General features: G+C 55.4%; 1 protein-coding gene across 1 annotated transcript; it reads left to right on the forward strand.

Annotated features, from left to right (window-relative positions):
- Positions 1–913: 913 nt before the first annotated feature.
- Positions 914–12,028, forward strand: NATD1 (N-acetyltransferase domain containing 1). The gene is made up of 3 exons (XM_048321180.1): positions 914–1,153; positions 7,825–7,943; positions 8,683–12,028. The coding sequence occupies exons 1-3, from the start codon at positions 1,057–1,059 to the stop codon at positions 8,797–8,799; spliced, it is 333 nt and encodes a 110-aa protein (XP_048177137.1). The 5' UTR covers positions 914–1,056; the 3' UTR covers positions 8,800–12,028.
- Positions 12,029–12,300: the final 272 nt, after the last annotated feature.

A 12,300-nucleotide genomic window follows, 5' to 3' on the forward strand; every position in this document is an offset into this window, starting at 1 on the left:
CCTAGTTCCAGGTTAATTTAGGTGTTGCTGCTTTTTCCTGTTGCACAGGCAGCTGCCAGCCTGTCCCACTGCACAGCCAGCACAGATACCTCAGGCACTCTCAGCTCCTGTCACTGAGAGCTTTTGGGTCAAAGATGTGATGTGTGTGTGATATGTGATTTGTATATGATACATGATGGAGCACCACTGCTCTGGAGCCAGACTGGGAGAGCCAGAGGTGTTCAGCCCGGAGAAGAGAAGGCTCCAGGGAGACCTTAGAGCCCCTTCCAGTGCCTAAAGGGACTCCCAAGAGAGCTGGAGAGAGCCTTTGGACAAGGCATGGAGTGACAGAACAAGGGGGAATGGCTTCCCACTGCCAGAGAGCAGGGTTAGATGGGATATTGGGAATAAATTCTTTCTTGTGAGGGTGGTGAGGCCCTGGCACAGGTTGCCCAGAGAAGCTGTGGCTGCCCCATCCCTGGAAGTGTCCAAGGCCAGGTCGGATGGGGCTTGGAGTAACCTGGTCACAGCATCACACGGGGGCCATGACCTGGGGCTTCCACCCCACAGTGCCAGTGCAGGGCACCAGCACAGCCCCAGTACACCAGGGCGGAGAGCCCAGTACAGGGACAGGGCACCCAGCACAGGATCTACCATAGAGCAGATGGCACAGCGGGGCAGCACCAGCGCAGGCCCAGTAACCCAGAACGGAAAACCAGTACAAGACCAGTAAAGGACCAGTAAAGGACCAGTAAAGGACCAGTAAAGGACCAGTGCAGCTGTTGGTGGCGGTGCCCGCCCGCACGGGGGCGCCGGGCGCTGGCTGCGGGCCCCACCGCTGTGGCGGCGTTGCCCCTTTAAGGGCCGCGCGGCCGTACCAAAACAAAAGCGCGGCGCGGCCATTGGCTGCGGGGCGGGCACGTGCCGCACAGCTGGGGCTTCCTGCGGCCGGGGCCGCGCCGGGGCCCGACCGCGCCTCCGCTCCGGCACCGACACCGACACCGACACCGACACCGACACCGACACCGACACCGGCACCGGCACCGACACCGACACCGACCCCGACCCCGACCCGCCATGGCGCACTCGGCGCCGCTCGGCCTCCTGGAGCAGGGCTGCCCCATCCAGGTGGAGCACGATCGGAAGCGGCGGCAGTTCACCGTGCGGCTCAACGGTAAGGGACGGCGCTCGGGGCTCCCCGGGACGTTACCTGCTGCCCTCTGCCCACCGTTCGGCCTCGCTGGGGGCCCCGGATTCCCGTTCCTTTCCTTTCCCACTCTCGCTGTTTCCCCCCCTTCGCCCCGCCGTTTCTCCCCCCTTTCCCCTCCCCGTTCCTCCTCCCCGTTGCTCTCCCCCTTTTTCTTCTTGTTCCCGTCTCTTTTTCCTGTTCCCACCTATTTCCCCCCGTTTCCCTGATCCCTCCTCCTCCCGTGCCGCTGTGTCCCGCAGCACTTTCCCCTGTACTCTCCATCCTGCCGCGGTGTGACCCCCCCCCGCGCCCCCCGGTACTCGTCAGAGCACCCCTGATTCCCGATGGTGCCCCCTCCTCCCCACCCTTCCTGAACCCCAAAACCTTCTCCCAGGAGATCTGGGGATCTCTCGGCTCCCTTGGTTGGGCTCGGTGTGTGGAGCCCGATGGTGGCAGGGGCAGGTTTGGGGGCACTCCCTTTGCCTCCCCCAGGAGCAGGTGCCTTTGGGTGATGTGAAGGTGCAGTGCCAGTAGGGAACGGGGCCCTTCTGGGGAGATTCCTTCGGGGAAGCCCCTCGGGCGCTCCAGCACGATGGGTGCCATGGTTCTGTAGGACCAACAACACGGATCCAAGCTGCCACAACTGCCTGTGGGACCAGGGCTGTGGAGCTCTGGTGACACGGTGACCCCCAAACAGCTCTGTCACATATTGGGTGGAGTGAACAAAGACAAAAAGTAGGTGCCACTAAAATTTCTCTGTGGTGCACTGATTCTTTCCCAGTCTTCATCTTAATGGTTAATTCCAGATATTCAACGATCCCAACATCTCTTCCCCATCCATTTGTCATACTGAGAACTACCATGGGTAAAATAGGCTGCCTTGCTGCCCTGCAGAAATTGCAGGGTAGCTGCCTTTGTTTAAAAAAAAATAAATAAAATGTGTAGTTCAGAAATCACAGGGAATGCAGGAGGCTTCGTTGATAAAACAACAGGAATAGTCTGGATTTTATTTTAGACTTCTCTTCCTCCCCCCCACCCCATTTTCATTTCAACCACTAATTACAAAGTGCAGGCTGGAGGCTCGGCAGTGGTGGAGCGAGGAAGGAGGAGATGGGTGCGGAGAAAACAATTTCACCAACTGCTTATTTCAGACTGAGATCAAACGAGGTCCCAGGTGCCGGGTCCCCAGTGCCACCACCAGAGCATTGTCCCGGTCGGTGAAGTTGGTGTGTGCAGGAAATAGAGCGGACAGCCAAGGGCCAACAATTATTAGGGAAACGTAATCTTTTCTTGTGGTTTTCTGGATAAAAGCTCTGCCAGCCACACCATGGGCCAAGTAGCGTTTGGTGGCTGAGCAGGGATGAGTCGTGACTGGAGAGGGTGAACTTCAAGAGTGAGAGAATCAACTGTGGGAGTTGTGTGTGAATCAGCACAGAACCTCCTGATTCAGGAGGGGGTCGTGGAGTCACAGAATCCCGGAATGGTTTGGGTTGGAAGGATCCTAAAGCTCATCTCGTTCCAGCTGTGGGCAGGACATCTTCCATGTGTCCAGACATGGACCAGATTGCTCCAGGCCCCATCCAACTTGGCCATGGCCTCGCCCAGGTCAATCCCCATGATGAAGGCTGTGTTTTTTCTGGGAGTTCAGGGAATCTGAGCCCTTTTTTGTGAATTCAGCACTGGCCACGCAAGGCAGCCGAGCTGAGCAGCATCCTGGTGTGACAGCAGTGTCTGTGCTGCTGGGCTGACTAACATCCATGTGGAGTGGGTGATCCATCTCTCCTCCTCCTTGTTAGGCACTTACTGTTAGCAGCCAAGCCCTGGAAGATGGTCAGGAGATAACCATCTCTGTGGGAGTGCGTGGCAGGGTGTTTATTTCCTGCACTGCTCTTTGTCGCTCCCGCTCCTGGCACGATGAGCATCAGTGGTGTGGAATGCTCCGGGAGTTTTTCCCTGCTGCATTCAGGGAGTGACAAGAAATGGGTCAGACACAGATTTTGGCATCAGTGTGACCCCCGTGTCCCTCAGAGAGCACTTTTGTCCCATATCACTCCACTGTAGCAGAGATGAACAGCAGTTCGTGGGCTCCAGGGTCAACTTTCCTGTGATGTCCTAATTTCTGCTAGATGTCAAGTGTGGATGATACCCTGGGAAAACATGGATGCACCAGGCTTGTAGACCAACCAGCCAGGCTTTGAGAGCTGGTGGTTTATGGTGGTGTGATGTTGGGTAGAAAACTTTCCATGGCAATGTCTTTCTGGAAATCCCTGGAGCAAGAGGCCTGAGACAGTGAAAGCTGTGAACTGGTTGTGAAAGTGTTTGTTTCAAGCACCATCCTGTGTTTGCCTCTGCACCCCTGTGTGACCTCGTGTCAGGACTTCCTCCTTGTGCACAAGGAAGATGAATTGCACTCAGTTTTTTGGGGGGGTTGCCCTGTCTTTCCTTTCTCTGCTGGTTCCTCCCCTCTCTCCCCTCATTGCTGCAGTAGCTGCTAAAACTCTGATAGGAACAGCTGCTTCACTTGAACACGTTCCCTTTTCCCTTGCATCCCAAAAGCAGGAACATTTAGAAGCTGAAAGTAAAGCTGATTATAACCAGACCTCACCGAGCCTCGTTATCCCTCGAGAGGAGGGCAGAAAGACGCCCAACTGGATTTGTAATGGGTTAGGATGTGACTAACAGCCTGAACCAGCCAGAAACCTCCCTGTGCAGAGACTCTCTTGGAAAACATCAATTTGTCAAAGCTAAAAGCTTCCATGGGAATCATATAGGCTGGTTTTGTCAGGAATAGTTGGGTATTTTTTTTTATCTGAGATGAAATTTCAGGTCAAAACAAGAAACCCAAAGGGATCCCCCATGCCAAAGTAGTTGGCTGGTTGGTCCACCTGCTGGCACAGATGTTTGAGGCAGGGGAACAGCTTTTAGTAGCAGCTGCTATGACTTCTTGATGCCCATCACACCCATAAGGCTCTCCAGTCAGGATTCAGGCTCACCACATGCGTGGAGGAGCTCCAGTTCCTCAGGGATGCGCGGGATTCCTACACATTCTGACTCCCGTTCATCCAACACTTGGGTGCAGCACACCACACTTCCCAAACCTCCCACTCCTCCCCAGCTGGGTTTGGGCAGGATCCAATGCCTGGAAGCTCCTCTTTTGCCCGCTGCTGATCTGAGTCTCAGGAGCTCCTTGTCCAGGAGCCCAGGCTCAGGTTTATTGGGAAAACAGGTCATGCCTTGGAACTTTCCTCTCTGATGGGGCAGATGCTTTCCAGGAGGGGGAAGGTGCCAAGTTTGCAGCAGGGAGCTAGGGATCTGTCGCCAGACTTTATCAAAGACATCCCCACTCCTCCTATGCCACAGGCACCTCCAGAGAGCTCCTAAACAGGAAACTGCTCCAAAGCAGAGCCCTCCCGCTGCCATTCCTGTGAGTGAGGCCCCTCCATGACGGTTGTGCTGTCTCCACTCTGGCTGTTGTGCTCTGTTGTGTTTTCTCTCCGTAGTAACGTGCCAGTAGCTCCCTGGGGAGCGAGGCCAGCCCATGGCAGGCAGCGAGCTCCAGCCTGGCATGCACGAGCTCTTTGGGACGTCTCATCCTCTCGGCTCACCCCACACGCAGCTTTTGCTTTTTTTTCCCCACTGTTTGGCTCAGCAGCAGAAGACCTGAGCTGCCTCCTGCCCTGCTCCTGGGAGATAGGGCTGGCATTTGCTCCCTCCCGTTGCTCCCGGGGAATGGCTTTGCAGCAGTGTCCTAAGGAGGCTGGAGCTCAGGGGCTGCTCCAAAGGCTGGAGTGCAGAAATTGGCCTTGCAGGCAGCAGCCAGGGCCCTGCCCTGGTCCTGGGCACACAAAGGGGTATCGTGGGCTGGGGCCAGCGCAGGGGGACAGGGAGAAGGGACAAGGGATAGTCCTGCAGTGCTGCAGCATCCCCTCCCTGGACAGGAGCTTTGTGTATGCCAGGAGAGGGGGTCAGCGAAGGAAGGGGGTGCCTGTGTCTTCCCTGATGCCCGACATGTCCCTTCCTCAGCTGGGGCTGGGACTGGGCTCTCTGCTTGTTCCTCAGGCTCCTGAGCCACCCAGCCTGGGCACTTGTGTCTGGCATCAGGGCTGAGCCCACCGCTGATCCTGGTGGAAACCCGCCATGGAGAGCAAGTTTAGACCTGGTCCCTTGTCCAGCTCCCAGAAAAGCTTCCCTTTGCCTGTGCCCCCTGTGACTGGAGGGAGGGACAGAGGGAGAGCAAGGCACCAGCTGTGCTGCCATTGCTGCCGTCCTGCTCCTCTCTGGCTGTGCTGATTTGCATCGACTCCACTTCCTCGCTGGTGGCCTCGAGGAGAGTGTCAGTGAGTCAAACACCACGGTCAGGCTCCCGGGGCTCTGCTGGCTGAGGCCTGGGCCTGCTGTGCCAAACTCTGTCTGTGCAGGCTGATAAACTCCTGTCCCAGAGTCCAAGGGGGTGACACGGGCAGGAGGTGGCTCTTATGCCATGTTTCAGTGGGGGTTCTGCTTGTGCCCCCTCTCTTTGGGGGGGGATTACAACAAACTGGGGCTGGGTACTCCCAGAAGGGTCAGCACTGCTTCCAGCTCCCCCAGCTTTCCTGGGAGCAGCCCCCATGTCCAGGGTACCACACAGCACCAGGGCTGGCTTATTCCAAGCCATGGCTGTGACCTGCAGGGCCCACACCACACCCTGTGGCACGAGTGTCCCTGGTTTCATGTGCTGCGTCACTGAGGTGAGCATGTGTGGATGTGATCATGCACTTGGCTGAACTGGGATGTTTTTTTTGAACTGGGACCAGTTTCCAGCAGCACTGACTCTCTGTGCAGGGCTGGTTGTAAAATCCTTTGGTCTGTGTGTGTTCTTCTGTGCCCTGGTGGCACCCTGCAGCTCCTGTCCTGGCTGGGGGTTTGTGGTGCTGCTGTGGTACAGGGAATATTGAGGAAAAGCCTGTCCAGGACATGTCTGAGATTCTCCAAACACTGCTTTAACCTTCTGCTTTAAAATGCATTTTTGTGTGTGATACTTCTAAACAGATCATATATTAAAAAGTGTACTTAAAGAAAAAAGATCTTTTGTTCTGTTGTCAATTTAGTTTTAAACTTCTCAAAGCTTCAGGCAGAGGCTATGGAAAGTTTTGGCCTGGGAGGAGAGTGGGGTGGAAGGGCTGGAGCGAGTGAAAGCTGCTGTTATAAGATCATTTTACAGCCTTTGGTGCTGCCAACTCTGTCCTTGCCACTCCTAAGAGCTGCCACCAAATGCTCTGTCAGGGTGAGGACACCTCATGCCTCAGCCTGGGCAGGTTTCCCTCCAGCAAGACAGGTCTGTGCTGCTGGGGAAGGGCTTCACCTGCTCCCTTGCCTTTTTTTGGGTGACTGGATCTGCATGGAGAAACACTGCAGTTCTCCCTCTTTTCTGTCTGGGGAGACTCAAAGAGCTTGGCTTTTTGGTGAACCAGAGGCTGAGAGGGGCAGGACTGAAGCCTATAAATACTTGGGGGAATGGCAGGGAGGGAAATTATTTATGTCCACCCAAGAACAATGTTGGCACAAGAATGAGTGGGCAGAAACCAGCAGGAATAAACTCGGGCTGGAAATGCGAAGGTTTCCATCCAGTGTCGGAGAATTGAGTGTCTGCATAAAAGGAGCAGGAATAAAAGCCTGAGCTGCTTCTCCTGAAACACAAAATTCCAATGGGCTCATTTCTAGTTTCTCTGGAATACAGGGATGAGGCAAACTGGGCTGGAGTTGTCAGCTGAAATGCAGTGAAACAGAGTGTATTGAGCTCAGCTAAAGCAGATCCTGAATGCAGGTGAACTTTGCAGCCCTTCAGCCTTAAAAAACACTGGAAGGAAGGGAAAGTTTCCATTATTTTAATTGAACTTGTCTCTTTGATTGGGATCTTGCATTTCTGAAACTCACTTTTAAGTACAGAAACCTTCTAGAAATGAAACGTTTGCTTTTGCACTGAAGGCAGAAGCTCAGGCTCTGTGGATGAAACCAGAGGGGTGTTCTGACTCTCCTCTGATTTATACATGAGCTGAAACTTCTTTTTTCCTGTAACTGAGCTGCTGTGAGAAAGGTCAGGGTGTCGAAACAGGAAGCCTGTGTGTGTGTACATGTAAATTTGTGTGCACAGCCCCCCTTGCACACCTGTGTGTGCTTTCCTGTGTGTTTGTGGGATTCACCTCCCCAGCATCTTCCCCAAAACGTGTCTAGACAATGCTGCAACACCAGACCAAGGAGTCTTGTCCTGTTTTATGTGCAATAACAAAAAAAAATCCTGTGCTGGAAGAGAAATTAATTGGCTGTTACCTGGGTCAGCTTTGTTGTTTTCACCTTTTTGCTCTCCCCCACAATCAACACATCTCCTCCCTCCCCACAGCTGCTTTCCTACACTAAACATATTGTGCTGGCGTCAGTGATTCAAGGCTGGGTCAAAACCTTGCTCCTGCTCCAGGGGCTTGGAAAGGCTGAGCAGACCTGGCTCTGCTCACACCTCAGGGGGATCATTGAGGACATCCGGGTGTCACTGAAAGCAAAGTCTCGGCTCAGCACCAGAGCCATTCCCATGGGCACAAGGGATGCTTTAGCAGTCCCAAAACTGCCCTGCTGTGGGCTCTCTGGGGACATCCCAACCCTCACCCCTGTCTCCCACCCCTCAGGTTGCCATGACAAGGCCGTGCTGCTCTACGAGTATGTGGGGAAGCGGATCGTGGACTTGCAGCACACGGAGGTGCCGGACGCCTATCGAGGGAGAGGAATCGCCAAGCACCTGGCAAAGGTACGACCCCAGCCACCCGGAAGGGCAAGGGCTGTTGCCATCCCAGCTGTGGCTAGAGATCCTGGCTGAAGCCAGGCCCCATCATGTTGGAATTGGATGTGTGCCCTGTGGGAATCCTGCTCTGATGGGAGATGCAGTGGCTGGCAGGGCAGATGGAAATCTGGGGTCAGACATTCCTGTTTCTTGTGGCAAGAGGAGCTGGGTAAGTACCAGCAAATCCAGCCACTTGCCCAGGCTCGGCCCATTCTTCCTCTCAGCAAAAAACCCTTGTGTAGGAGCTGATGGATCACCTCACCTCAACCTGGACCCATCCTCTCAAACCTTCACTGCTCTCGTGAGCCCTTTGCCTGCCTTGGGCTGTGCAGGGAGAGCTGAGGAGTCATGAGCACAGCAGTGCAGACTGTGGGGTGGTGCTTCGGGGTACAGCTGCTCCCTGGCCCTGTAAGCGGGGACAAAGGGGTGATGAAGGTGGCCTTCACAGGATGGACTGGGTCACCTGCAGTACATGGGGCTGGATGTGTTGAGGGTTAAACTGGGGACTCTGTGGTGAGGTGGTGGCTGTGGCAGGACAGTTGTGCTCTCCCCTCAAGCCTCTCTCTCCACCTGCCTCGCACAGGGGGTACCTGAGGGCAACCTGCTGCTTTCCCCTGTCCCGTGGTACAGGATTCCCAAGGGGCTTCAGAGGGGAGCAGAGGCTGGGAGTGCTGGTTGTAACCCATGTGATCTCCGTTGGTTGCAGGCAGCCCTGGACTTCGTGGTGGAGGAGGACCTGAAGGCCCACCTGACGTGCTGGTACATTCAGAAATACGTCAAGGAGAACCCGCTGCCGCAGTACCTGGAACACTTGCAGCCTTAAGGCAGGACTGCTCCCACACCAGCACACCTGTCCCTGACTGTTCAACGCGGCCTTCGCTTCTCTGCAGTCTCAGGAAACCCCTTCCCACACTTGCAATTCCCATTTTTTTAAGCCTGTCCATGTGGTGCGTGAGTGTGGGCAGGACCTCGTCCTCTCTGCCCACGTGCGAGCATGGCTACAGCCCCTGGGCCAGGCTGGCTCTGGGCACACATGGTGCCCCCCAGTGCTCTTCCCAAGCCAGGGCATAGAAGAGGGTGATTTTTCCGCCAAACTCCATCACAAGGCCAGGGGATGACTTGTTCTGCACCTCATCCCCTCACCTCCGCTTGGCGACAGCTGTGAACTTGCTGGGGATGTTGGTTAGGGGTGCCCGTGGGGTACCAGCCCCCCTTTCCTCCTGGCAGCTGGGGAGATGCTGTGGATTAAGCTTTGTGGGACAGAGGGAGGTGCTGGAGGAGCCCCAGCCCTGTGTCAGGTTCATCCCCTGCTGCATCTGTTGGGCACCAAACTCTGTCCAAGCCCACATGCAATTCATACAAGAACATGTGGACCATGGTGGCACCTCAGGGGCTTTGCTGCACTGACTGTGGAGACACTGGGATGGTGACACCTTTGAGCCTAGGGACAAGAGCCGTGTGAGGAGCGAACTTGGACTGCAGAGGCTGTGGCAGAGTCTGTGCAGAGGAAGAGATGTGGCTGAGCTGCAGATGCTGCTCTCTGGAGATGCCAGCGCCTGCCCAGCTTCTGTACACAGCCCTGAAGTGGCATCCCACAGGGTCATGGACTGTTATCCCTGTCTCCCTGCCCTTGGTGTGGACACAGCTTGCTCAGGAGAAGAGACCAGCCCCACACCCAGCCCTGGCCTAAGCAGTGAGGGGACATCCCACGGCACCAGGGTGGTTTCCTGCACCTGAAGAGGAAGGCTCCCCCCTATCTCCCTCTTCTCCATCTCTGCATCCTTGTCAGTGACCCAGATCAGCCCCATCACCACATCCCAAGAGCAGCAGGGTAAGGGAGCAACAGGGTAAGGCCTCCAGGACCTGCTCCTGGCCCATCTCCAGGGTTCAGTGTTAGAGGCACCTGTGTCCATGTGGATTCGAACGGCTTCTCCTTACAGCCTTTGGAAAGAAGCCCTGGCTCACAGCATTACCTGTCTGCTCAGTGGCCTCCTCACAGCTCCAAGCTCAGGGCACTGGCAGCATCGTAGGGACCTTGGCCAGCAGCAGAAACACCCTCATTTCATGCTCTTACCTCCATGGATGATGATTCTGTAGCACAACCCAGGATTGCCACACTCACATGTAGAGGTAACACCATGATGGTGTTACTGCCTGGTTCCAGCTTGCTGCCTGTCCTGCCTTGCCTGGGTTTTCCAGGGCCTGAGCTACACCCCGGCATCTCACACTGAGCTCTCAGGACTTTGTAGTGTCCCAGGGCAGGGCTGTGGTGAGGGAGATGATGCTTTCAACACCCCCAGCCCTGAGCAGCTGCTGAGGGCTGCAGTCAGGCAGGAAATGGAGAGTCTCTTACCTGGAGGCCAAATCCAGACCTTGCTTAGCTCAGCAGGGACTAAAGTTTACAATCTGTGCCACGGAGTGACAGAAGCCCCAGCTGAAAGGCAGCTCAGCCCTCTCCCAGAAGTCCATGGCAGAAAAGGCAAAAACTCCTACAATCTTCTCTCCTGGTTGGGATGGCCAGAGATGGAGACCCTGTGCCAGGATTTCAGCCTGAGCTGTCCATGGCCACCGGCTCGAGATGAACCCTTGCTGCCTGCCCGTCCTTTTGGGCCCATCACCAGCGTAATGCAGCCCTCTCAGGCTTCCAAACTCCATCCCTGCCCTGCACACTGCAGGCTGTGAGACCCCTGCCTGTGCCCACCACCTGTGCCAGGGGGCAGAGCCACCTCTGCCTTGGGCTGCTCAGGAAAGGCCTCGAGCTCAGCCCTGCTTCTGCTTCATTTCTGCCCTCTTGCTGCTTATTTCACCCAGGCTGTGACCTTTAGGGTGGCTTTGAGGGCCTGGGAAAGGGTTGCAGGTAACAAACTGAAGGGGCTCAAGAAGAAATGTGGGCTGCTAAATGTTCTTCTTTAACATGCAAAACACACTTCAACATATAGTTACAGGAGCAAGGCTGGCTCTGGTACTGCTGTGATGACCAAACCATCCCTGCTCTTGATTCCAAGGTGAATGCTGAACCGTTTTCTCCCCTGGAAGCCACGATCACACACTTGTGTCTTTGCCACAGCAGGGCTAGGTGCTTGGGAGTGACGTTTGAGCCCAGTGCTGCGAGCCTCTCTCCTGGTTTTGTGCTCATTTCCACTGTGTGCAGTCTCTAGAAGCTCCCTGTTGTGTCAGCTCGCTGGAGGGAGTGCTGTGCTTACTGTCTGGGCAGCATCCCAGCGTCCACGCCTGGCTCTGGAGCCCCTCGTGCTGCTCTGGCAGGAACCTCGTGCTTCCCGGCGCTGGATCACCCGTGGCAATCGCTGCCTTAAATCAGGCACAGCACACGGTTTTGCTGCTGCTTCCCTTCGAGGTGCTACAACCCCCCCAGCGTCTGACCTGACAGAGACGTGTGCCAGTGTATGTGCCAACCGTTTCTCCGCTGTATCCATGCTCTGTCCCAGCCTGCCCTCCTCCTCGATGCCAGTGAATAGCAATACCCACAGGTCACCAGCGATGCTGCAGTCCACGGTGCTCCTGTGACCCTGCACGGCCGGGTGGGACCTGGCTCGGGGTCCCTCAGTGCTGGGTACCCCTTCCCTGCCTTCCCACCAGCTGCCTTTTCCCAGCTGGTCTCTGCAGAAAGGAGCTTTGAGTCCTGTGCTGCCCCTTGGTGCTGATTAAGCCTGGAGGAGTTTGGGATCTTGGACTCTCCCTGGGCAACAGGAGTGTGGAAGTAGTTTGGTTGAATACTGAGCTCCCCAAATCCATTTGAACTACAGACCTTTGGTGGGTGGGGAAAAGCAGGTGGCTGTCAAACCTGCTTCCACAGCCCCCAACTTGAAACACCCCCTCCCTCGTCCGCTCTCCAGCATTGTCTTCCTCTGTCCAAGGTTTCCGTTCTGTTGGATTCGGTGGTTACGATGTGCCTTTCCTTCTCAGGACCTGTTACAAACGACCTTTCTGCTCTTGTTTATGTTTAACATTTATCTTGATCCCTCCTTCTGTCATACTATAAAACATGAACATAATGCATGGAATACAATACAATAAAATTGTGGCTTAACTGAGCTGCAGTGGCTGTGCTGCGCTGAGGGGACCACATGGTCCCATTGCAAATGAACAGTAGGCAAAGGGTGAAATTATTGTATTTTATTTGAGGTCACAGGGCTGGCTGACCTTGTGATGACTGTGCAGAGCTCAGGGTGAGCGGGATCACAACTGGTTCCTCTCCTTTGCCAGCTGATCCAGCCCTGCTCACTTTCATCATTCCTCCTTAGCATTTCAGGCCAGTCTTTGGGAGTTGTCCTGCAAATGAGCAGACACTCAGTGTTCATGCCCA

This window comes from Corvus hawaiiensis, chromosome 16 (assembly GCF_020740725.1).
Source record: "Corvus hawaiiensis isolate bCorHaw1 chromosome 16, bCorHaw1.pri.cur, whole genome shotgun sequence".
In the NCBI taxonomy this organism is placed as follows: Eukaryota; Metazoa; Chordata; class Aves; order Passeriformes; family Corvidae; genus Corvus; species Corvus hawaiiensis.

Bases quoted from the DNA above. Each gene is read 5' to 3' on its own strand.
- NATD1 (XM_048321180.1), top strand. From the start codon at position 1,057: ATGGCGCACTCGGCGCCGCTCGGCCTCCTGGAGCAGGGCTGCCCCATC. The intron at 1,154-7,824 runs GTAAGGGACGGC...CCCACCCCTCAG, and splicing joins GTTCACCGTGCGGCTCAACG to GTTGCCATGACAAGGCCGTG. The intron at 7,944-8,682 runs GTACGACCCCAG...CGTTGGTTGCAG, and splicing joins TCGCCAAGCACCTGGCAAAG to GCAGCCCTGGACTTCGTGGT.